Source organism: Cynoglossus semilaevis, chromosome 14 (assembly GCF_000523025.1).
Source record: "Cynoglossus semilaevis isolate Cse_v1.0 chromosome 14, Cse_v1.0, whole genome shotgun sequence".
Taxonomy (NCBI): Eukaryota; Metazoa; Chordata; class Actinopteri; order Pleuronectiformes; family Cynoglossidae; genus Cynoglossus; species Cynoglossus semilaevis.
In genome coordinates this window covers 24523198-24550218 of record NC_024320.1, presented here as the reverse complement: position 1 = coordinate 24550218, position 27021 = coordinate 24523198, and the positions used below count along the sequence as shown (strand labels likewise).

At 40.3% G+C, this 27021-nt stretch overlaps 3 protein-coding genes across 5 annotated transcripts; 2 read left to right on the top strand and 1 right to left on the bottom strand.

Moving 5' to 3' along the window:
• The first annotated feature begins 712 nt into the window (after positions 1–712).
• On the top strand, positions 713–5204 carry lman2la (lectin, mannose-binding 2-like a). 2 transcript variants are annotated; one of them, XM_008326025.3, is made up of 9 exons: positions 713–944; positions 1276–1394; positions 1552–1669; positions 1763–1845; positions 1961–1993; positions 2781–2942; positions 3040–3154; positions 3582–3704; positions 3809–5204. In XM_008326025.3, exons 1-9 carry the CDS (start codon positions 743–745, stop codon positions 3949–3951), a joined length of 1098 nt encoding a protein of 365 aa, XP_008324247.1. In that variant the 5' UTR covers positions 713–742; the 3' UTR covers positions 3952–5204. The 2 variants fall into 2 exon arrangements, with proteins under 2 accessions (XP_008324247.1, XP_008324248.1); XM_008326026.3 differs by lacking the exon at positions 1961–1993 and having other exon boundaries at positions 714–944.
• A 1879-nt stretch (positions 5205–7083) lies between these two features.
• Positions 7084–15644, bottom strand: wbp1 (WW domain binding protein 1). Its single transcript, XM_008326023.3, has 4 exons — positions 15376–15644; positions 13827–13929; positions 13479–13646; positions 7084–11961 (listed from the first exon to the last, which is right to left on the bottom strand). Exons 1-4 carry the CDS (start codon positions 15436–15438, stop codon positions 11435–11437), a joined length of 861 nt encoding a protein of 286 aa, XP_008324245.1. The 5' UTR covers positions 15439–15644; the 3' UTR covers positions 7084–11434.
• A 495-nt stretch (positions 15645–16139) lies between these two features.
• LOC103390237 (ADP-ribosylation factor-like protein 3) lies at positions 16140–20827 on the top strand. 2 transcript variants are annotated; one of them, XM_008326021.3, is made up of 6 exons: positions 16158–16353; positions 17568–17711; positions 17833–17949; positions 18377–18427; positions 18593–18778; positions 19193–20812. In XM_008326021.3, the coding sequence occupies exons 1-6, from the start codon at positions 16351–16353 to the stop codon at positions 19238–19240; spliced, it is 549 nt and encodes a 182-aa protein (XP_008324243.1). In that variant the 5' UTR covers positions 16158–16350; the 3' UTR covers positions 19241–20812. The 2 variants fall into 2 exon arrangements, with proteins under 2 accessions (XP_016894352.1, XP_008324243.1); XM_017038863.2 differs by lacking the exon at positions 18377–18427 and having other exon boundaries at positions 16140–16353; positions 19193–20827.
• The last annotated feature ends 6194 nt before the right edge of the window (positions 20828–27021 follow it).

Sequence of the window (27021 nt, the reverse complement as noted above, 5' to 3'; positions counted from 1 at the left end):
TCATTAACACCACGGATTCAGAAACCGACCTGCTGTAATGCTAATATGTTTCACAGTAAAATTAGTTAATACTGTTGTGTGGGGTTTTAAACCCTACACCTCAACCTCTGTAAACTGTGATCTCACAAACATAAGAGTAAGGAGACGATATCAGCATGTTTTGATTTTTAATATATATATATATAAGGAGTAAAAAAAAAACTGTCCGGTACTTCAGTCCTGCCGCATATTTTTGTTAAAACCACTGTGACAGCCATTTCAAGAAGTCTACAACTTCCATTTTGTTCCTTTCATATTTTTACATTTATTTTATAATATTTAAGTATGTTCCTTTCATATTTTTACATTTATTTCAAAGTGTTATATTCTTGACATCTGGAGGAACATATACAATGTTCTAAGTTTTTAAAAAAACGTAATTTATCGTTGAAAATAACAAATCTATTCTTTTACACAACCTGCTTAATTGTTTTGTTTGAAGACTACATTTTAATTCCTTTCAAATGTGTAAAAGTGGGTTGTTGTTTTTTCCTGATTTCAAAACTATATAACCACTTCTTTCCTCATAATCGCTTAACCAATAAATTTAACTGGCAGCTTTTTTCTCCCCGAAGCTTACAATGTCCAATCCAAAGATCGCAATTTGACTGACGCAAACAATATCCAATAGTTGGAAGCCATGCAACGCCGTATTCCAATGAAGACGAACGTGATTCGTTGGAGGGCGGAGCCAAACGCTACCATGGCCGCCGCCTGCAGTAGTTGCGAGTCCTGCGGGTCAGCAACCGATCTCATGTCAAAGGCGAAGAGTATGCGTTTAAAATCATTATGGACGTTCATTCTACTTATTCTCACCGTCAGAATGAGTTTAGCCGAAGAAGAAGACGACCACGAAATGGAGGAGTTTCTAAAGCGGGAGTTTTCCCTTTCCAAGCCCTACCAAGGTATACATCAGCTGGGACATAGAGGCTCAGGGCTGTGGGACAGATGTTTCTAGAATCATGTGTTTGAATCACGGTTTAGCTGCATCCGTTATCAGGGCCCTGTTTCGATTCAAAAACTGACACTCGAGATATAACATATACATCATCTATCGCTGCATATCTTGTCTATTTAAAAAAATATGTACGATATATCTTAATATTGGCCTGTTTTTAAACGAATTATTGCCCTTGTTGTTAAACTTACCAACACGTTCAGCTGCTACATTTATATTCCTTTGGCTCGCGGTTATACCTCGATTGTGATGATCGATGCGGTGGTCTTCGTTCTCAGGTGTTGGCTCTTTAGGGTCCTCCCACTGGGAGCTTATGGGTGATGCCATGGTAACAACTGAACAGGTGCGCCTCACACCTGACATGCAGAGCCGCCAGGGGGCGGTGTGGAGCCGCATTGTGAGTATATACCTGTCTTTTACTGACAAAATAACATGTTGCACAAACAAAAATTGTACAACTTTACTATAACCAGAAGAACCTCCTAGCCTTTTTAGCTGAGCCTCGTATAGCTGTTAGCGTTAACCCTTTTTTATTTGCTCTTTTTATGATCTAGCCATGTCATCTGAAAGACTGGGAGATGCAAGTGCACTTCAAGATTCACGGGCAAGGAAAGAAGAACCTGAATGGAGATGGGCTGGCCATCTGGTACACCAAGGAGCGGGTGCAGAAAGGTGACAGACGTCATGAGGCAACATGACTACACTTCCCATCACGGAGAAATAAAATTCCACAATGTGTCGTCGGTTGTCCTTCTGTTGTTGTAGGTCCTGTTTTTGGAAATAAGGACAACTTCACTGGCCTGGGTGTCTTTGTGGACACGTATCCTAATGAGGAAAAGCAACTAGAGGTACAACTTTGACTTCCCTCCCGTGACAGAAATGTAGGCTAACGGTCAGCTGCTGGTGCGGAGTGGTGTAAAGGGGCTGTATTTTTGTGTTTTTTGTACGATCATTCGGGGATAGGCTCAGAAGAAGAGATACACTCCACGCACACAGGTAACGACAAGTCTTGTGGTACATTTCGCTGCAAACCCTGTGTGTTTTTTGTTGTCACGTCCCAGTTGCATCTGTCACTGACTGAAAACACTCAAAAACTATTGGACATTGTCTGTGACTTCCTGTATTTTTTTCTTTTTTGTCTGCATGTTTACCGTGTAGTTATCTTCATTTATACTTAAAAAAATGTAAAAAATACTCTGAATCATTTGATCAGTCATGTTAGTCCCAAGGTTCAAACGTTTTTAAAATATAGTGAGTATAGTTGAACACAGAGAAAAACATAGAATGATAATATATTAAAGTCAGCACTGGCTGTACATTAGCCAGTGATGATAAAGACGGGAAAAGTAGCAAAAATGCTATTTTAGCAAAAGTATAATGATCTTCGAAGGTTAGCTAGAATAGTTTAAAGCAACCTGATGTTAGCAGAGAGAAATTCAAATTGGCTAAATCTTTAACAAAATGGCTAACGGTTTGCAGGGTGAAACAAAAAAAAGTAAGCAAAAACGATTGTGTGGGAACATTAACCCAGTGATTGCAAAAATAGAGTTAGCAAAACATTTTGAAAACTAACGAGTTAGCTAAAAGATAATCACAACAACAAACATAAATGCTAAAGAAGTGAAAAAAGGTTCTTTGCATGGCTGAGTATAAATCAATGTCTGCATGATTCCATACACAGAGATGATCATCATCATCATCATCACCCCCCCGGCCCCCACTGCAGTATCACTGTAGTACTGTGGAGTACATTCTAACCCTTTCACGTCTCTCTGTGGTTCAGAGGATCTTCCCCTTCGTTCTGGCCATGGTGGGGAACGGCAGCATCAGCTACGACCACGAGCGTGACGGTCGACCAACAGAGCTGGGGGGCTGCAACGCCATGGTGCGAAACCTCAAACACGACTCCTTCCTCTTCATACGATACGTGCGCCGCAGACTAACGGTGATCATTTACTTCGACCACTCTTCTTGGTAACGTTTGACCTCACGTACAGTCGGTTAGCTGAGTAAAGGCTAACCTGACTCTGTGATGACTTCAGGTGATGATAGACATCGACGGTCAACACGAGTGGAGGGACTGTCTGGACATTCCTGGAGTGAGACTTCCTCTGGGTTATTATTTTGGAGCCTCAGCCATCACTGGAGATCTGTCAGGTAAAACTTTGACCCAGCAAACAGCCCTGAGTCACAGTGACCAAAATAGAAGGTTAAAAAGGCATCATTGATTAAATAAACTTTTTGTGTCTAATTTTAGTCGCTCCTAAAACACTAACAATATCATAAATGTTATAGTAATGGAAAATATTTTCAAAAAATAAAATATAATATAATAATTTTGCTCAAATGTTGACTAACTTTTATTTTTGTAGATATATTTCTATATTTTAATTTCCTTTCGTGTGAAATATTTTGCCAGTATTGCTCAAATGTTGACTAACTTTTATTTTAGTTTCCTTTAGTGTGAAATATTTTGCCAGTAGATATGTCAGTCTGACGGACATCACACAGGAAATGGACTGTTAATAATAGCCGACCACTTTTTTTTTCCCCCTCGTAAATGGACTTTAATCTTCGTTGACAGACAACCACGACATCATTTCCCTGAAACTCTACCAGCTGACAGTGCTGCGGAGTCAAAAGGAAGAGGAAGAGGAGGAGGAGGAGATCACAATACCCAGTGTTGATAACCTGGACCTGGTCAGATGTAAGAAAACACACACACTTCCCCCCTCTCTCTCTCTCTCTCTCTCTCTCTCAACATCTGTTTCTAACTCTTCGTCTTTGTCCACCCGTATCTTCATCTTCCAGGGTCTCAGAAAGAAGAAGGGATGAGCGGAATTGCCATCTTCTTCACCGCGCTCTTCTCGATGCTTGGCTGCATCTTCCTCATCGTCATCGGCATCGTGGTATACAGCCACTGGAACGAGAGCCGACGCAAACGCTTCTACTGACGAAGACCCCCCTCTCCGGGGGACAGAGGACAGGGGACAGAGGACAGTGGACGGTGGTAACTGTTGAACTCCAGCTCAGAGACTCCACTTGAACAGAGAAGCTGAGAAGCTGCTGTTGCAAGTACTGCTGTTGGCCACTTGAGGGCAGTAGCTGCTCATATGGATGGACATGGAGAGTCACCTGCTGGTTCACAGTCAGGAACTGGGAAGATTTGATTCCAGTGTTTCTCTCTGACGCTACAACTCTGCCTTTACATCCACCTCAGTACAACACACCACCTGACTCTTCATAAGCAGCTGTAGTTTTATCTGAATCACGTAAAAAACACTTTTGTTTACTTTAGGTTCTGTTGTAAAAAAAAAAAACACTGAATATTACCTTTATTGTAGCTCCATGCTAAACAAAGCTACACCTTTAAAACTGCCCTGGAAAATAATAATATTTATGAAACATATAATCATGCTGTAGTTGCTGTAGTTTGCATGGAAATGAAACAAGTCTTAATAAATATTACTTTATGTGGCCAAAACCACACACTAATTTACACAGAAAATCAGGTTTTTCTACATACCACTAGAGGGAGCCAAAGCAAAACGAGTAGTACAAGAACCACAAGCTCGCCATCAGATGTTTCCTTTCCTCACCACCTGTGATTATTTGATTTAATTATTATTATTAATTAATTATTATTATTATTTGTTAATAGAAACATAGTCTAATCATTTGTTGCACTGAAGATAGAAATTCTGTTAATAGAATATGTATTGACTACTCATATATTGACATACATTTTATTTACCATAGTTTCTTTTTTTCCTCTCTGTGTTCCCTGCCTCGTGTTCCTGCACATGTTCATGGAGACTGGCCTTTAGCTTCTGTTCCCTGTGTTGCATGTTCACACAGAACCTGTTTTTCCTTTGATGTCGTCTGCTGCAAAGTCAAAACACTGGAGTGGGTTTGAACGCCTGCGTTTGGACAGAGAAGCTGCTGTTGATTTCCTATATGTCCTGGTGATGAGTCCAGGTCTCATGGCAACACCATATGTTTTCATGTTATTTGCTGATTGTGCAATGTTTGGCGAAGACGCTCATTTCCTGTTACGCTTGTGGCAGAAGTTGACTTTGTATGTTCTCTGTTTGCCCTCATCTCTGTTGTGTCTGATGTTTCGGTCAAAACCTTCATTACATTTGATCCTGGTTGATTTGTCCAGAGCCATTACAAATGATCCATTAAATAAATGAGTCCTAAAATACTGTATGTGCTACCTTAAAGTGAGTAAGACCTGCAGGTGTGGCAGAGAGAGTACAGACCACTGGAACAGCACTTACTGAATACCTGGAAAACAAAATACTAAATTAAAAATAAAATACTATATATATATATATATATACATATATATATACATATATATGTATATATATATGTATATGTATATATATATATACATATACATATATATATACATATATATATATATATAGTAGGAATGTCTGATATTAACTTTTTGCCAATATACAATATGGCGATATTATTCAAACATTCCGATTTGTGTTTGAATATTATCGATCGGGCAATATTATTGGACATCACCAATACACACACATATATATAAACATACACATATATACATATATATACATACACATATATACAGTATATATGTGCAGTATATATATACTGTATATATATACACATATATACATACACATATATACAGTATATATATATACACACATGTGTATATATATATATATATAAATGACAACTACATCATAGCCACACTGTTACAATATACAGAAATATACAATACATGTATTCACTTTGGTGACTGTGTTTACACTTGTATATTTATGGTAAAATGTGGTATTATTCAAATTATACCTCATCGAAAACAAATAGTATGAAAAGCTGACTCCTAGTTACATGAAGTCACCCATAGACCTTCACAGTGAAGTCTTTCAGTGTGTGTGTGTGTGTGTGTGTGTGTGTGTGTGCGGGGGTGGAGGGGGTTCAGGGGAGACATGACGTAAACAGACCTTCAATAGGTCAGACTACGTGCCTGAGGTGCCTCTCACTGCCATGTGACAGCTCTGCAGATCCATTTCTCAGCTCTGTCACGTGTCAGTGAACACACCACTCTCCCTGTGAACCCACCAACAACCAGCCACCAGTCAGCACACGCTCCAGCTTGCTGTGTGTTAGCTTTCACTCCCGTCAACAAGCCACTGGTGGTTAAACAGACGATGGGTGCGTGCGTCATGAGAAAACAGGGGCAGGAGTCACGTTGGATAGTAGTGGCAGTTTGGGTTTTTTTATTAAAAAAATAAAATACAAATAATGACCAAAAGAGAACACAGCAGACATGTTAATTCAGCCCAAACATTTAAATCTGTCATTTCAGTGCTTATATTTTTTATTTTTGTCATATTTTTTCCACTAATTTTGTTTTAGATGCCTGTTTTTTATTATTATTTTGGTGAGAGAAAACAAAAACCCATTTTGGTTTAAAAACATGTAGAAAAAAAAAAAGTACAAACTCTGTTGAATGACAAACACCAGTCTGATGTCCAGGGATACTTCAACTAGAGAGCAGATGCTGGTTTTAATGTATGCAAGTCTGTCATATTCATACTGTATAGAAATGTAGAAACTGACAACATCTGAATGACTGCATTTGAAGGCAACGTTTAAATATTCCGTCAGTCAAAATCAAAACAAACCCCAAAACATCACACAAAATATTATGTTCAACGTTTCCTTTGATAATGTAATAACGTTCATAACTATAGTCACAACTTATGAGAGGACAGTGTTAGTAGATGAGGAGGCGGAAAAGTTGATAATGTAATAACGTTCATAACTATGGTCACAACTTATGAGAAGACAGTGTTAGTAGATGAGGCAGAAAAGAGAAAAAGCCCAACAATGAAAAATTATATTTATATGTAAAGTAGAATGAATTTGAAACTAATTGTTGAAACATTAATACAAGTAAATAAGTATATATATATATATATTTTTTTTTACAAGTACACAGACCAACCATGGTAGGATACAGTACAGTGCATTGACGTTGTATTGCTTGCGGGACAGAGAAACTGAGACGGTTACAGTAGGTTGATATATATATATATATTTTTTTTTTTTTTTTTTGCATAGCCTAGTTTAATTACGAACTATTGACAAAGAGGTGTGTGATGCAAAAATAAAATAAAGACAGACACACAAACATTCCTTTGACTGCTTTGGTTGATACCATCATAGACTCTATATAAGAAATGGATGAAGCCCTGCAACAATGTCATGTTTTCTGGGGTCGTCATAGAGATTTCCTTGCAAAAATCGATACAGACAGACCAGCTCGTTGTCATGCATCTGTCAGTGTAGATCAGGGGTCGCCAACTATATTTGTCGCATGGCACATTTATTTCGGACACTCACCAAAAAAAAAATATATATATATATATATATTTGACATTAATTTTGGAATACAGTGGTGGGCCAGATTGGATGGTTTGGTGGACTGGTTTCTGGATTTCTGGGTTTTGATAAATGCATCCATTTCTTATAAACGGTCTATGGACGAGACACAGACAGACAGACAGGTCAAACATCTGTTAGCACTGCTTGGTTAAAGATGCCCCTGAGAGAGTGAGAAACCGTGCCCTCATGACACTAACATACAAATACAGTGTTCCTCAGTTATCCTTCCCATTGTACTTTACACAGTGTATGCCAGGTGTGCCAAACATATGGTCCAGGGGCCAAAAATGGTCCGCTGGGGGGTTCAATCTGGCCCACTTGATGAATTTTGAAAGTGAAAAAAACACTTAATGTTTGTGATGTTTTGTCCAATTATATTTCACTAAATATGAAGACTTTCTAATAAACTTGAAATGATTTGCTTGAAAACAAAGGAGAAAAACATGGACTTAAGGTTATTTATAGGTAATTATGTTATGGTTGTACTGGTCCGGCCCACCTGACGTCTAATCAGGCTGTATGTGGCCCCTGAACCAACATGAGTTCGACACCCCTGGTGTAGGCTCAAGTGACTGTTGCCACGTCAGAGAGCCTTGTGAACGGTGGAGTCCAACAAAAACTCCGATCTCAACCATGATTTGACACAAACTAGTTATGTGAAAGAGTACGACTGAAAGGTCGTTGCATCACACACCTCCAGGGAAAGTCGTAGCATTGAGCAAAACAAACATTGAGTCACACGATCAGCGACTGTTAAACACGAGTTCTGCCAGAAGGTTAAAGGACATTCACATCCAAGTCCGACCATGTCCGGATGGAGGATCTTGGAGAGTGAGGCTCCGGCAGCAGACGAGCCCCCGCGGTGACGGGGGGACGTTTATGTGTCCGCAGACAATGACTGGTTTAGCCCTTGATCTCAGTAAACATTTCAATATCAGGGAGGCAGAGTTAAAGTTGGCAATGAGAAAACCACTGACCTCCACTCATGCAGAAGAACCCCCCACCCCTGGCCCCAGCCCTCACCCCTTTGTTGTTTACATTACATATGTATACAAATGGGCAAAAATCACCCCAAGATATTATAGAGCAGGCTCTCGTTAAAGTTAATAATCATCCCTAAAATTCAAAATCATCAAAAAGGGATGAATCCTTAAGAGACCCCGACAAACAAACTTTTCTTTTTTTTTTTCCTCATGCTTGAATTAAAACGACTACTTTCACAACCACAGACATGGAACAAACCCAAAGTGGGAGCACAAAACCCAATAATCTGGTCATGACGAAGCTAATCTGCTAATTAAACAAACACACACACCATTTTAGATTAAACAGGAACGATCTCTCAGATACAAAAATCAATGCATGGGAAATGTGACGAGTGAGAGTTGTGGTGAGAAGATGTTCAAACCACATTCTTTCCTCTGAAAGATTTTTGCAGACAAAAAGTGCTACCCTACTCGGAAGTGAGCGACAAAAATCACCAGTGTGTATTAGCTCATCTGCTGAGCCAGTCCATATGGTCTGAGATGTTCTGGTCAAAGTTTGTACAGCTTCCCAGATGATCCGTGTGCCGTCGTGTTGGTGGTTTAACTGACCGCTGTCACTGCTGTGTGACTATGAACCACCTACAGCCGACCACAGGAACTGGGTCTACACAGGAGGACTCTGACATCTACTCTATATTCAGGTACTTCAGGCTCCAGCCCTTTCGTTGTTAACCACAGTTTGAACCACCACAGTAAAGCAGAAATAGCAAAAAAACAAAACAAAACACGCTTTTTTTCCCCCTGGAGTCTGAACAAAACCATCTCTAACGCTCCACTCTACAACACGGGTCCCAAAATCATGCACTTGTTTTGGTACAATCATTCCTATGAACAAAGACCCATATGTAACATCAATGTCTACATAAATCAAATAAATATACAAAATTTTAATTTTGGCATCAAGGCCGTCCTTGGCTCTTTAAAATGGCTGCTTGCACAAACAGACTGCAGCAGAACTGAGAGTTTAAATGTCATTCAGTCGTTAGAGGAAATGGTTTGACCACATGATATGGAACCCACGTGGGTCGCACTGACACAGCTGAGCAGGCAGGAAATGTGAGCAGGAATCAACTTTTACTAACTGAACTCATACAAAAAAAAAAAAAATCAGCTACAATGTCAATAAAATGTCACCAACAGAGAGTGAATGTTTCTACTTGGCATCGACCAATCAGGCTCTGACCCATCTAACCACCATCTCAGATTCCTGTCAACTGCTCTGGGCTCCATTACTCTGCCCTGCTTCTTCACATCCATCCGAAATGTATAAGACAAGGGAGACAAAGTCCACACAGTCCAAGTCCAAGTCCAGAGTTCTAAATACACTCTCAATGTCACTGCACTCGAGCAAATTGCGACAAAAGACTCAGCAGCAGCTGTGCCGTCACTGACAGGTCTGGAGGACAGGGCCCACGCCCAGCTCCATTTTTAAATGCATCTGTCTGTCGCTGCCAAGTGGGAAACATATCTGTGAGCAGTTCCGTGACAGCTACAGCTAACGGCTACGGCTATTTCAGACACTGGGGCAGCAACAACACATTGAGGCTAAAACTCTGTTGCCCCGTCTTCGCTCTACAGTCTGTGCGTGAGCAGTGACGCAGCCGCTGTTCTAATCCACCCATCGTTTCAACACAGATCGTTAGTAGGAGTTGCGTAAGCGAACGCAAACATGAATACAGACTTACAGGCCTCATGCAAAAACAACTGTGCTTTAACTGTTAATCCAACATGGTGCTTGGTACTGTACTATAGTACTGAGTTACAGCAGCACCACACACACACACACACACACAAAATATTTCCTACTGCAACAAGACACACAAAACAGCACACACTCTCGCGGCTCCGCGTCAGGAGCTTTGTTGTAGTTACTGAAGAACATCTGGTCACAAAATGCAGAACAGAAGAAAAAAAAAATACATTCTTCCTCATTTCAGCCGAGCCATATATGAAGAAATACACTGACATGTTGCAAACATGGCCTCCAGGAGGCGTTTAATGATTAGAAACACACGGTGGTATAACCCTGTTGGAAACTATGATCATTCGCAGTTATAGAGTGAGTCATCAAGACGGGAAGATCACGTGCACACAACCAATAAATGATTAAAGCTGATCACTCATTAACTCAGGTCCTGACGCCGACCGGTGGCGACAGTCCAAGCTCAAAGAAACAAAGTGCTGGCGGGGGCGTTACATTGGTTCAAACAAAAATGAAAACAAACAAAAATCATCATCATTTACCTATCCCTGCTTTCGTTACATTATTAGTGCCCTGCCCACCCCCCAATAACCCCCCCCCCCCCCACCTCCATACAAATGCACAACTTCCTATTGAGCAAAAGGAGCCCAGGACAATGGTTGCCACGAGCTCAGCATTGACATCACTGTGCAGCTGTGCCCTAAATTTCACAAGCACACAAAAACTTTCACACACAGATGCCCGTGGGGGGGGTGGGTGGGGGGGGGGGGTAGTAAATCAAGCTCTTCCGTAGTTCATCCAGTTTCGTCGTAACTTATTGAGAAGTTTACCTTTGACTCGTCTGCTCGGTGGCAATCAGACGAAGGGAGAAAAGGACGATCCCCACGGCTCATCTGGCAGCTGCGGAGTTCTGACCAAAGAGACGAGGCGGAGATGGAAGCAAGGCATCAATGCTCAGAGACGCAGGAGGGGCAAGAGAAAGAGTCATTTCTGATAAGAGTCACATTCAAATGCTGCCTTCTTCCTCTCTTGATCAAAAAGCGCACGCTGGCTGGTTTCCTCACGGTGAATTATTAAAGCCAAAATACATCGAGCAATGACTTTGTCCACAGGATTTGTTTGTTTATTTGTTTAGATTAGCCACCATGATCAGTGACACATCACACCTATATGTTAGTTCAAGGGGTTCGAACACATGGTGACGAAGGCAACAGCTACGTTATACGACTGGCTGCTTGGTTAGGGCCTCGGTCACACCATGTGGTCTCCGCTGGTGCTGGCGGTCTGACCGGCCAGCTCAGGGCTGTGCTCCTTCTGTCTGAAGGTCTGCTGCTGGCGGTCGGAGCAACATTCGCCCCCGCTGACCTTGCACATCCTGTGTTCTTCATCGCTTTCCTCTTCGAGCCCTGAGCCCTCGTCTACATCCAGACGGCAAACGCACACCTCAATCCCTGAGTCGCCGGTCACGTGTCGACGTCGAGTAATTAGCTCTTCGTCCTCGTCCTCTTCCGCCGCCGCCATCAGCGCCACCTGCACGTTGTCCTCTACTTGAACCGACACTGATACAGTTTCTTGTTGTGTCGGAGAAGAACCTGAAGCCTGACCACTCAGGTCGGCCTCAGCCGGAGGTGGTGGCCCTGAGGCAGCATCTGGCCGATGCAGTTGCGGAGGCAGTGCTGGAGTAGTTTCAGGAGGGTTTTCAGAGTAGGGAGGGGGAGGAGTCGGCGGGTGGCCAATCACCTCTTCATAGTCGGGAAGTTTGCAGTCGTTCCAGAATCCTGAAAGTGAGCCAAGTTACCTTAATTTTTACAAACGACCTCACCAAAAATAAAAAATAAAACAAAATAAAAAACTATCACTGAGGAAACTGTAGTGACATTCTGGTCCATGTTCCCTTACAGGAAAGAGACATTTCCATATTTTCACAATATCTGAAAGTACAGAAAATACCCTAAAATACGTAATTGGATTACGCATTTAATTTTCATGTGTTTTTACTGACTTCCTTAACAACTTAATAACTGGCTTTACAACTATATTGTTGTGAAGCCGTAAACTAATTCGTAAACTAATTTTGCAACACCAATAAAATGTTAAAACCATTGGCAGGAAAGCCACAAATTATAACTCTCTTCTTGTTAAAAGACACTTTCTTATTCTTCCAGAAAAATCAAGTAGGGCTTCAGTTTTGTATAGGAAGGTATTCAGGAAAAGATGTGTAAAAACTTCACCCGTTAAAAGGTTGGTGTCTTCATGATGCACCAGTAAAACAACTTTTTACCAAAGGTTAACACATTCTTGACACCCAAGTCTGTTATTTCACCCCAGACCTAACTTTTCAAAAATACCCACCCCTTTTTTTCCATTAGAAATACATGAGCATTACATGACCACTGTATCCTGATGTCAATCACTATCAGTGGCTGTGCTCGGTCAGACCCGCATTCTTGACATTAAGTCAAGCACGAGAACCTTGACAAGTGTGCCACCTTGTCCCACTCTGGTTCACGATATCAGTGGACACTATATCAGGTGTCAGCAAAGGTCGAAAGTGAACGCCAACATTAAAATGACAAGTCTGTCAGTTATATCTGAACCTAATCACAAACATAGATAGAGAACTCCTCATCAAAGGTATACTGTACAGTTGAAGACCACGTTTAAAGACAATCTTCCAACATTTCAACGATGGAGGATTTCTCTAGTAATGATCTTCTGTTGACATTTCTTTAGGAAAGACTTCAGGGCACACCCCACTGAAACCAGATTTGTGGGGAGTTACAGGAAGAGCATGAAGATAGTTTCTACCACCAAGATTATCAGGGCTTCGATCTTTGCACTGCCATAAATCTGACTACATCGCATCAAGATACAGCTATTTATTTATGAGCCGAGTTCTATTTCCACTCAGAACCTTGACCAGCACCTTCAGTCATATTTTTAAAGGCAGGCCAGTTAAGAAAAAGATCTTTGTTGAAGAAGATTTTTGCCAATCAGCTTTCCTGTTTTAAGTCGAATTGCTGATTGTGTTTGCCGCCTGAGAGTTGCAACCATGTACTAAGTGGCGCCTCTGGTGGCAGTTTATGTTGGGTGCAAAAATTTACACAGTATATTTCCCAATTCTGGGACAAATAAGGTACTCTATTATTATTATTATTATTATATGACGGACTTGCACCAGAGTCAAAGTACTACATAAGGTCCCTCAACTAACAATGTGGCATTAAGATTACACCTGCTCAAATATAACAAAATATACAATCAGTAGCCCAGTAGCAAAGAAAAGGCAACTCACTTAAATTAAGTGGTGGCGGAGTAATGAAGGAGCTAGAGGCTCCTTGGTAGGCCATGAGGCTGATCTCACGTTGACGTTGCTCCTGCTGCAGGCGCATCTTAACCCTCCGGTGTCGGTAAGCACAGCAGCAACTTAGCATGATGATCAGGGTCCATACTAACCAGAACCCTGTGTGAACAGGAAAGACCCAATGTAATTTTCTTTTAAATGAATTTTACATGAAACGTTTCAAAACAAAGACTATCTGTGGCCTATCAAATTTGTGTACCACATTGTGTATTTATACACAGGGTGCCTGAGCTGACTGAGAACCTGATATATAGTGTAAAATCAATCAGTAGTACTTACACCACAGCTCATAGTAGTAGGTGCAGCATTCTGTTTCTCCACAGCAGTATCCCATCTCACAGCGGTATTGTTCATTATTTACGTCAAAACAGAACTCCTTTGCCTTGAACACATAGAGAAATACACTGCCTGAGTCAACACCCAGCACAGGAGTAAACAAGAACAAATATAGCAGGCTTTTAATAAACTGACCTCATTCTTGGGTTTATTTAACCATAACCATTGCCATTATCACTTCAGCGCCACTGTATATGTTGTTGCTTATTTCTGTGCCGATAATCTGATATTCTCTCCTGGGTACATTTTATTTAGCCATGTAATACTTTGAATAACTTGAAGATGTCGTCATAGATATTTCCGTTTGTGCTAGTTTTTTGTAAAGAGCTTCAAACAAAAATAATTTAAAAAAAAAAAGCTAATTAATCAAAAAACTATTATTTTTCCAATGATTTTGCTTCACAAACCAAAACATATAACTTACAGGACAATGGCAATAAAGACTATTCAATTCTATTCTATTACAACTTCTGCTCTGCTAATAAATACTCAGCAAAATTGACCGGCAACTACAATTAAAATAACTTTTTAAAGGTTCAATTTAAATATTAAGTTATAAACTAATCATGTAGTCTTTTCATGATTTTGCTTCACAAACCAAAACATATAACTTACAGGACAATGGCAATAAAGACTATTCAACTCTATTCTATTACTATTACTATTATTATTATTCTATTATTATTTCTTTATTTCACCTTGACATTAATTTAATGAAACAAATTGGAGTTGAAATTTTAAAAAATCAAATCAAATCTATTGGATTTGCAACAAAATTCACAGCTATTGGTGGGTGCATTAAAGATTGTGTTGATCATTTTAGGTGTAAAAAAAAACAATAAAATCTATGGCCTTGACAAGATTTAGGAAGAGAAAAAACTCAACAGATTAACAGAATAATTTTAATATAAAATGCAGATGTCATGAAATGGTAAGCTTACTGATTACAGCACAGATGTACATCAATACAAAACCACACTGCAAACAAGTCCAGTGACATTAAACGTTCGTGTACCAATGGCTTCTTTTCCTGAAAGTTAACGCAGTTTACTGAAGTATTTCAATAATGACACTACTGCGTAAACACAAAATAAACGCAGTATAGTTACGACGTGAAGTAAAATGCACAGATTAAGGCCGTTGCCCTCTTCCTGTCTAATATCAACAACTGTGAATAAACACGTCTGTTTACCGGCTACGAGTTAGCAGACAGGCTAGTGGTTTATTCGTTACATCCTCGATTAAAAGTGAAAGTCTGGCCTCTTGTAAACGTCCGTATGTTTTTTACCGGGTTTAAAACGTTTTGTTTTGACAAGCTGGGTGTCGAAATAAAATAGAAACTTCATCCAAATGACGTCACCTGGGCCGTTAACTGTCGCGGAGAACAGACTTTTCTTTGTGGGGGAGACAAAAGACATCAAGAGAAGGCCAAGCGGCCGCGGTCTTTCCTTCATTATGTCAGCCGACACCGAGAGCATAAGCGCGGCCTTACCTGCACCAGACAAGCCCCGGTACAAAGCAGGGCTACAATGGATCCCAGTGCTTTCTGCGGCATCGTTCTGGGTTTTCGGCCGGTGACACGATGGGAATCATATAGCAGTCGGGTCAAATCGACGACTGCCCGAGGTGACTGCGGGTGAATGTCGCTAGTTAACGGTACGGCCTCACGCACTTCAACATGTTTTTGTTTCGCTCTGGATCAGCCCAGGGTCGTAATATGAAACGAACGCCTCCTACTGAATGTCGGACTGTAGAGGGCAGTGTTACCGCGTGAGTGTGTGTGTGCGCACTGGTTTATCTTGCTTATTGGAGCCTCTTTTTTCTATAATAACTTAACATCAGAGCCACAGGTCTTATAAGGACCATAGTCCATGCTGAAGAACCTGTCGTTGGGTGTTCTGGTCCGAGTGCAAATACAAATTAAAGGTTTAAGTTGAATTAGACCTGGATTGATTTGGATAAAAAGCAGTGGCAGAGCATTAAACAGACTACTACTACGATAATATATACTATTTAAGGGAAAGGGTTGCGTGTACACATATGTATAACAAATATGTTATTATCTGTTACATATTTTGGAGAATTTCTAGCACGTAAATGTTTCCAAAAATAGTAATATATTAGTATATAGTATATATATAGTATATAACCTAATATATGTAATGTATATAGTAATTATATACCTGGGAAAAAAATATGAATTAATAGCTCAACATTTATGTTGATTTATTTTTTTATTTTACTGATAATAAATAAAAATTATAGCTTTTAGTTTGATCAAACGCAAATATCTTTTATAATCGGACTTCTGTCAACATCATGGCAGGAACGTTCAGGTGTCACGTTGTTTATGCTGATGTCACTGTTTCCCTGGAAATGGAACTTGGGAGCTGGTCGACAAAGAACATGGTCAGGGAGGTGTTAATCCACTCAGTCTGACGAAAGGTCACAACAGCAGCAGAGGAACATGGTGAGTTATCTGATTTTACAACAATATTCACAAAATATACAGAAGACAGATATCTGATGAATATGCAGTTTATGTTATAGATTTTGTACTTACAGATACAGCAATACATATGTATGTAAATGTAAATATGTAAAGTACTGTGTGTCTGCTCATAGTGAATATGGCAAGAAAGATAATAAAATGTTGATTACTGTTTCGTCATTTAGAAATTGTATAAATAGTTATGTAGAAGTGAGTCAATATACGAGGTATTATTAATAATCAAATAGCGGGTATATTCCTGTTGCTGCTCTTTTTCGTTGTTGTAACGCCCCCTATGGCACAATTGCAGTTGTTCAACACCACATTTCACTTCACTTCACTTCTTCATTATTGTCCAACTTCCTTTATTGCGGGGAAGCGAACTGATTTTATTTACCTCGCAACCAACGGTCCGTACTGTACTGTACCACACACAGCATTGGTTAATGTAGAAAAAAAAAGAACTAACCACTTCCCAGACCGCTCTTAAATAGTTCACTGAAATGGGCTGAATGCACTGCATCCTTGGTTCAGTTAAAAATAAGAATTAGATTTTAAATCCAGGACTGAACATGACGTTGTACTATTTGTTGCATAACCTGAGCCAAATCCGTCCTCACCATCTTCCTCAGGGAGGCCACTCACAGAACACACTAATCTTGGTTGAACAATGAGAGCGGCTGCATGTGTGAGTCACGGTGAGCTGCTAATGGCTAAATCCTCACGCTGGAGATAATACAGGTGGAGACTTCTAACCTCCTGCACACAGAACTCAGAGTTCCTTAAACAAGTTTTACCACCGAACTAGTTTCTAATGCTTAATTAGCATATTATTTATGCCGCCTCCAACTAGAATTAAAGTTGTATTTTATTTATAATCAGATAATTATGTTTTATCATCAGTCAAATACATGAATGTAAATAAGTCAATATGTTTTTCAAAAAAAATTGCGTAGTACCTGTCGTAGTATCAGCCAGTTTTCTTCAACCATGGGGTCGCGGCCCAATATCTGTTCACATGAAATGTCTAGTAATTTTAACAGCTTTAGATCTGTTATGAAGTAAAGACTGGAGACAAACTGTACGAAATCCAGGAGACAAAGCTGATTTTGGGGCACCACAGTAAGAAATCTAGGAATTTGTTGTCGCTTTGTTGTCACCTCTACCTGATCGGGTCAAATCCCTGCTTTTAGGGATTGTTGTCTGTCCTTCGGAAGCTAAAGCAGTCTCCAGAACAGGAAGTGCGCCTACTGCTGTTGGGTCTGGACAACGCTGGGAAGACCACTGTGCTAAAACAGCTGGCAGCCGAGGATATTCGCCACATCACACCAACCCAAGTACAGTATACACACTGGTACACAACTTATGGTGTTTAACAAGAACTGAACCTGATAACGGAGCAACTATCGGTTAAATAAATAACACATTTAATATATTTATTTTTATTTCTCTCAACAGGGGTTCAACTTAAAGAGCGTTCAGTCTTCTGGCTTCAAGTTAAATGTTTGGGACATTGGTGGTCAACGCAAGATCAGACCCTACTGGAAGAACTACTTTGAGAACACAGACGTTCTGGTACGTTCTTTTTGATATCATATAAATCCCAGGTGTTTGTCTGAGAATTAAATACAGTTGGTAAACATGTCATTTTGTTGCACATTTCCCAGAATTATGAATAAAAATCGTTGGCTATTAGTTTAAAATCTACATGAAGGAAGAAGTATTTACAAATAAAATATCATATATTTGATCAGTCTGAGGCAGAGGAGGCCTCGTGGACTTAGGAAGCCGACTTGTGTCCAGAGGTCGCAGGTTCAAATCGTTCAGCCACTAGGTGCCACTGAGGTGCACTGAGCATGGCACTGTCCCCACACACTGCTCCCTGGGCTCTCAGCTTGAGCCACTCACTGCCCACTATAGTGATGGGTTAAAGGCAGAGGTCATATTTGTGTCACAAGTACATTAAATTACTTTCACTTTCACTTTCACACCTTGTCTGCAGATCTATGTAATTGACAGCTCCGACAAGAAACGGTTTGAAGAGACAAGTCTGGTGAGAGGCCATTTGTATTCTTGTGTCATTACTATCACTTTAAGGTGACACAGAATAAAAGTAATCATCGTCACATTCGACGATGAGTACGATGACTCGACTGATCCAATTAGAGCAGAGGGGTTTCGTGGTGTCATCAGACCTGTACGTCTGCCACTCCCACAGGAGTTGGCTGAGTTGCTGGAGGAGACGCAGCTCGCTGCTGTGCCTTTGCTGATCTTTGCTAACAAGCAGGACTTGACGACAGCCATGACGGCGTCAGAGCTGGCTGAAGGTCTCAATCTGCACATGATCCGTGATCGCATGTGGCAGGTTCAGGCATGCTCGGCTCTCACTGCCGAGGGACTTCAGGTAACTACGCTGTTCTCAGATTGAATACAATCACATTTCCACAAAAAGTCTGCTGAATGTGTTTCAGCACAAAGTATTTACAGACGGATAAAAGCCGTGGCAAATGATAACGTCCAAAGCAGGGGCGTCCACACATTTTTGACTTGGCAGCTACTATCCAAACAATGACCTACATTGAAAACTATATATGTTGAACATACTTATAAATATAAATATTTATACCTACATATAAATATATACTGTATATACATACATATATATGTTAAACATACATTTAAATATATACATATAAAAATGATGTTGAGTACTGATTATACGCATGTAGCTGTATGAAACTGTGATTTTATTCTTACATATAATATGTCCTGTTTTTTTCTTTTCTACACCGTCACGTTGTTGTTTTCTTTCTTACAGGACGGGATGACATGGGTTTGCAGAAATGTAACAATCCGAAAAAAGTGACTGAGAAAGCATAAGAACGCAGCAATATGTTTATGTAATGAACTTGTATTTCTCTAACGCCATCCTTGGTACAGCACTGTAGGAGTACTGTACTGTAATACTACAAGTACTACACCTTTGCTTCCACTTCTTTTCTACATCGAAATGTAAATATTGTATTCAATGTGGGTTTTTTTTCTGTTTGCTGTGATGGTGTTTCTGTTGAAGTGGTACTGACACAGTGTCAGTTTCTCAACTCGGAGCTAGAGGGCAGCCTTGTACTATGCTATTGTCCAGTACAGTCCTGCAGTATTCAACATAGTAATATCTCTGCTTTTAATCAGCTGATTGGACTTCCTGTGCCAAAATAAATCTTTTTCTTTTTCACAACACTTTTTTTATCATTACAGTTTAGTCTGACAATAATATGATATTTTTTTAGGTTAATTTAAAAAATAAAATGACGGGATTCAATTATGACGAGACCGATGGTGAAGAGAAATAAAACACATCACTGTTAGTGTAACATTCTCCTACACTGACGTCATACGTAGCCAGTGATGCTACGGCTCCACTGTGTTCCTCTGAAGTTCTGCTAACATCAGTTCCATGGACAAAATGACCATAAAATCTAAACACTTGCACGTGCAGGTAGCCCACCAACCCACCAACCCACCGTGACACACCTCGCTGGTACGCTCATACACAATAAACCGTAAAGAAACACTTTGGCCATTCAATTACTCAACTTCTCACCTTGTTCACCAAGCTTTACCACCAGGCAATTTCACTCGCTGCCTATTTTCCTTTTTTTTTTTTGTCTTTCGCAGCACATTCCCCGCACAGACCCACCAACCCGAGCGGGCCGAGTGATCCGCGCTGGTCCTATAGGGAATTTACATACAAACCTTTTCCAGTACTAATAGCTCTCCAATACAATTTGCATTTATATAGCCCCCTTCATACTAACATGATTTGGAGCCTTTGCCTGTGATAAAAATAAACCTCCTCCTTTGGCCTTGAGTTACTGCCCCTGCTGTTGCTGTTGTTGCTGGTGCTGTGTGCATGTGCGTGTTCCTCTCTGTATGCAAGGTTGGCTGATTTTAATATGTCAGAGCTGCTTGATCCTCCAATACAGGCTGAAACAAGTGCAGCCTCAAAATGGACCTCATAATGATTCAGCTGTCAGTGTGGGCTTTAGGCTCTCGCCGCCGCCGCCGCTGCCGCCGCCGGTTTTATGCATACAGGACATTTTAATACTGATGATACAGCACTATGGGACACTGGACTGGAGCACAGAGTCACAAAGTAAATGATAAACCATTTTAAACAAAAATAAAATAAATAAATAAGGACACCTACATATTTTTCTGCCAGAGTTACTTTCAATTTGTGCTTGAACGCATCCTGGGTATATTTACAAGGAGGATGCATGGAGTCGACGGAAAAAAAAAAGAAACTACAAAGGCCCTTTGTCCCACACCATTATGATCCGCCTTTTAACCTATATGTAAACGTACTGACGAATCTTGGGAATCGATGGTGTGAAATCACCGTCAAAGTCCAAATGAGTGAAACTGGACTTAGCATAAGGAAGTGGACCTGATCAACCGCTCCTTGTTACCCTCACCTTTATTATTAGTGAGGTGAAACGCAACCAGGCCTACAGAAGGCCATAAATCATGGGACTTTCCCAGCTACTCAAGCCTGCATAGTGACCTCCCACACAGGGGGAAACGAAGTGCAGAGTGTCTGATTGATTCGTCGACAAAGAGAGAGAGACACAGAGACACAGAGAGAGAGAGAGAGAGAAGAGGGCGGAAAGAGATCCTGTAACTTAATTAAAGTGTTGTACGTCTCGCGCAGTAAAAATACGGCTTTGTTGATTCAAAGCGGTGATGTGGGAAACAAATTATTCAAACCTAAACTTTATCTTATCTATTTCATACAAAGTGATCTTGTGGTAAAGATCAAATAGGAGAACTACAGTTTTCTTATTTAAAAAAAAAACCTACCAACTACATATTCCCTACCTTTCTCCAGTCTTCTACTGTAGAAAGTAAAACGACAGTCTGAAAATGACAGAACGTACAGACAGATCTTATAGAACATTGTTTCCCAAAGACCGGGTCGCATCCCTCAGGTGGGTCGCAAGAGATTTCTTTTTTTGGTCGTGTTTCATCATGTTTCCCAGGAGTTTACAAATAATGTCTACTGACATTATTGGGTCGCAAAGGTTTGTGACTCTTAAAATATGGGTCCCCAGAAAAAAATGTTTGTGAAACACTGTTATAGAACATCCAAAAGTGGGACTGAGGCTCATCTTGTGTTTTTGGTAAATCTTTTAGACTCTTTTAGACTTTTAGACATACATTATTTAGAGTCTGTTTGGCCATTCGGAAATGGCCAGAATTTGGCCTTTTTATTCAACATCTCAAGACATTGTAAGATTGACATTTTAAGACATTTTAAGATCAAGATTTTATTTCGGATCTTTTTATATTTTACATTTTTTTTCCTGATGGGCATCTTCACATTAACACATCTGAGAAAAATCGGTTTCTGTTTCTTCTACTTCTTTGTGCTTTTTGTATCAGCTAGCGTACCTTTGCAGCAATGCTGTCATCTTCTGTTCTGTTTTAGGTCACATCATCTGGACTACCCAGGTATTGCATTATAGAGTTTTAAAATATCAGAGAGAAAAAACAATCTGAATTCTTACCGATATTACATAATTATGCTAATATCAGCTGATAATATCGATCGGCCAATATTAACTGACATCTCAAAAAACAAATGGTGGTGTTTAATTGCAACTTCATCATTAAGAAATACTTCCAGGAAGCTGGGACTCTAACTTGCTGTAGTCACAGTGTGAATCAGACCCACCACTGTTGGGGTCACTTGTTGGGCCAGAACACTGTCCCGCCTTTATGAAGAAGGTGATAAGCGCTGATACTGGATGGAAAAACAAACAACTAACGTCCACATTCCACTCATAGCTGGAGTCATAAACAGCGGGGCCTGGGGTCTATAAAATTTATCAAGAGCTTCTATCAGCTGAGGGACAGAAGTTCACACCTCAGAGTGGCTCAGTGTTGGAAGTGTGGAGGGGTCACATGGGGGCTGGCCCTGCTGAGGGGTCCGGGGGCACCTTTGATGTGCCGGAGACAGAGAGCAGAGAGGGGGCATCAGCGGCTGGTGCACAGTTGGAGGCTTCCAATAAGGCTTTCAACTCTTTATTTATAATTCACTGATAATTCTGGTCTCTGGACAAATAATTGTGTTATTAAGTAAGCAATTTTTTTTTAAATTCCATTATCTTTTCTACCCTGAAAAAATCCATCTTTAAGCAAAAGCAATACTTGGAATTCTGGGAGATTAAAAAGAAAACATTGCTGGTAAAAAAAAAAGAAATTACCTAACATATTTCTTTGTTTTCGCTAACTTCATGCTATTTCGATGTCAATGTATAGAATGCTGGTTATATATTAAATATATATATACAGTATATATATATATATATATATATAGCCAAAACATACATACCCATATGTATATGTAAGTATGTATATATATTCTATACATTAGTGCTGAAAGTTTATGTTAAAAAACAAAATGATATTAGCATGAAGTTACCTACAAATACAAACAAAACAGTTAGCTAATTAAGCCAAAAGCGACAAGTATTTAACGAACTAGAACTTAGCTAACTTTTATCTTTATTACTCCTGGCCAGCGCTAACACGTAGCACATTTATGGTATAAGTAATTTTGTATGGCTAACTTTTATCAATCATTCAATCATATATATATATGTATATATATATGTATATATATATATATACACTCCCTCACACACACATCCCATAATTATACGCACAACCACATACACATTCATTTGCTTTCACTCACACCAGTAAGGAAACATGGAAACACTGAATCACTGAATCTCACCTCCTTCATTTACAAAAAGGAAACACTGGAGGAAACAGGCGTTTCAAGCCAAAATAAGGCCAGACTTTTTTTTTTAACTCAGATTTAACAAAAACCAAAAGTTCTAAACAAATGAAAGCAATTAACCCCTCGTTTCCATGACGTCGGTCTGATGCCTCTCTGCTCGCCGTCCGAGCGCTCAGTGGAAACCACTGCCATTGGAAACCAATCATGTCCACTAGATAATAAGATGGGTAAACTGTGAGGACCATAAATCAATAACTGACCAAGTGTTGTCTCACTCTTCCCAAGCGGGAGGTCAGAGGTCATAATCTTGACCCTCCGCCGACCCTTGACTTCACACTGCACGGGGAGGAAATAGCACTTTCCGTCGGCCAAAACGCTTCCACGCTGACTGATTGCCCTTATCATTTGACGGATTTGGTCCAATTCTCCTCTCCGTGTCTCTGCTCCTCTGCGCTCTCTCTTTGTCCCTCCCCAGCACTTCAAAATTTGACTTTTTTATCACCTCTTGCTGAAAGTGAGAGCCGGCGCCATCTGTCATTACAGCGCACGCTGACAGCTCCTCACACATGCATGGATTTTTACATTTGACTCAATCCGGGGGCTTACTTTGCTGTAACCGATTCAATATTCCTCAAATGAGCCGACTGATCTACACACACGCCACAGTGGATGGGATGATCTATAGCATTACCTTAATAGATTTCCCACGCCTCAGAGCCTGGCTAGTTTAGGGGGAAATGGCATAATTTGTGCAATAAAAACATAATTATTCATTTGACTTGCTTGATAATTTATGCTGTGTGTGTGTGTGTGAATATGTGTGTGTGTTAAGGATGACTATGGATTATTAATGAACCTTAAAACTGCTTTTGTGAGTTAAGTCCTTTCTCCAGTTACTAAATCATGTTGCCATGTTAATACACAGGGACTGGTTTAGCAAACTCATTAGCTTATTAGCTTAAACACGCAGCGTTAGCGTCACATCAGACAGAACACTGGAGCTGTATTTACAAATGGAGGGTCGAACTCACAATATCGTCAAAGTCTAGACCAGTGGTGTCAAATTCATGGGGTGGGGGGGGTTAAGAAACTCAGGTTAAGAAACTCAGCAGCATGGACTTTATTATAAGGCAACTAAACGCTCTTTAAGCTCCCACGGGCCACCCAAATTGACTTAGCGGGCCGCATTTGGCCCACGGGCCTTGAGTTTGACTATTGTCACAGACAATGCTACAGACTATGTGAATAACCATCAACCAACTTTTAGAATGTATTTTCTTACTGTTATTATCTACTCCATAATTACTACATTTGTTCAGTGTAAGAAAATCATTAACAAACGTGATAGTTAGCTACACGCTAGCTTGCGGAGCAGAGCAGCTTGATAACAGGCACAGGTCCACACGGATTATGACCTCGTCATACAGATGTTGCAACACAAAGTCACACAAGGTGCGTTCAGGTACCATAGGACACTTGAGAATCCGATTATAAAATTAACAATAAAATTAAAAAAAAAAAAATTTTTTATCTTTCCTCCAAATCTGAGGCAATAATGGGACCAGTAACTTGTAATTATTGTAATTCATTTTCTGTCCACACCCCATATTAACTGTTTAGTTCAATGTTTTTGGGAAAACATTACAGAATTATATTTAATTTTTATATTTTTTTTATTTTAATTTCTCATGATTTACCAGCACTCCCTTTGTGGCCTCGTAGTAGATCGCGACCTACATATTGGGCACCGGTGTTTTTAAATGATCCTATTTGAAAACGGTGACATGACCTAAGTCATAAAAACTGGTGCAGTTGCCTGAGCCAGTGAGGGCAGATGGGTAAACAGTGGCAGCTAATTCACCTCTAAAGACATCTTTATCCTTAAATAGAATAAAACTCCGCAGAATCACAGGTCGATGTCTGTGATTACGGCTTCTTATTAAACACATTACGTTAAACAGTATTTGCATTCGCCGCCCATTTACATACAGCACTTTTACAAGAGAGCGACGCCGAGAGGGAAATATTGTTTTTGTCTTTGACTTTTTTATTTTTCTTTTTTTTTCCTCTCTCTCTTTTTTATCCCCACCATTTCCTGGCTGACACCCAGGCTTTGTAGTGGCAGAGAGTAAAAGAGAGGGAGAGAAAGAGACTATTCTCAATTTCCTTCTAAAAAGAAAATTCATTTGCAGTTGCTAATGTAATGTCATCGTTGTGTTTACCGAGCGTGGATGATGTATAGGGGATGTTGCATTGAGTGAGACTGCTTAATGATGCATAGAATTAAGTCTGTGGCTTTCAGCTGAGCTCCCCTCTCACTCTCATACACACCTCTCTCCCCCAGCTCTCCCCCCACCCCTGCCTCCCTTTCTCTCGTGTTCACACACTCTCAAACTCCGACTCCCCCTTCTCTCCTCTCTCTCACCTCCCTCTCCGTTTAATCCCATGCCTCCTCCGCGTTCTCCTCCTCTCTCTCCCTTCCACACCAACCTCTCTGTCTTGGACCGGTGGCCACACGTTCCTCCGTGCTCTGCTGCCGAACTCCATCAATCACCGGGAGAGGGGGAGAGGAGAGGGAGAGAGAGAGAGGGAGAGGAGAGGGAAAGAAGAGGGAGAGGGAGAGGGAGAGGAGAAGTGTTTGAAAGGGGCATAAAGAATAAAAGAATAAAAAATAAGATACGCTCCAAAGGAAACAAGAGGAATGAAAACACATAGGTTTGGCAGAGATGTTGTACAGGATCTGGTTTAAAGAAAACAACAAAAACAAAAAGCTGGAGGGGAGAAAAGAGAAGAGCGAGCAAACGAGTGGAGAAGAATGGCTCTTACATTTAATGATCTGCTGCGCTCGCTGCCAGTCCAAACTATCTGCCTCAACACTGGGGCTGAATATATGGAGGCAATTCTGGCTCTGAGTGGAACTGTGCCGGGGCCAGAGACAGTGATGGCAGCGGTGATGACTGTGATGATGTGATTTTACTGCTCATCTAAGGTGGGAGGGAGAGGAGGGTGGGGGGGTGGTTATAGTTGGGGCTGATTTATAATAAGAGAAACAAATGAGGGTGATTTCCAGGTTACAGACTGTTGATACTGTATCTGTGTACTACTGTGTACTACTGTGTACTACTGTGTACTACTGGGACTTCAACTTCATCCCGACTCTGCGTCAGCGTCACTTCATCAGCCGACAGAAGTTGGTCTGAAGTGTCGTTGAGATGCTTCATATATAGGTATAAATAGGTTTAAAACGGTTGAATAAATGAGCTGCTAAATATAAAGAGCAAAATATAAACTGAAATATACAACAGTTACCGACGCTAACAATGCTAACTTAAACAGGTGTCTGATTTCAGGAACTTAAACATGTCGTCAGCGTCAACATCTTTGGATCTTTGTCAGTGCTAACTTAAACAGGTGTCTGATTTCATCAACATCTTTGGATCTTTGTCAAACGTTGAACTGTGTTAAAGTCATTCATTTTTTAATCCTAGAAAAAAAAGTTATAAATGTATATTTAAATTTTGTACTAAATCCAAACAAAACCTGTTAAATTCTTCTAATTCATTGTTAAACTTATGAAATAGTAATTATTATTATTATTAAATCTAAAGAACAGACAGAAATGAATGACAAAAACAACCCTCTCTATGTTTTTCAACCTTGGGGTCGCAACCCCACGTGAGGTCGCCTGGAATGTCTGAGTTATTCTTTTTAAAACGATGAGCAAACAAACAAACAAACTGCAGAGCAGAACTCAGAACTCTGCAGCCGTAAAGATGGCGCCTGTGTTTAAAGACAGAGGGGAGAAGGGAGTGGCCCGTCACCCAAAGAACAATGTCCCC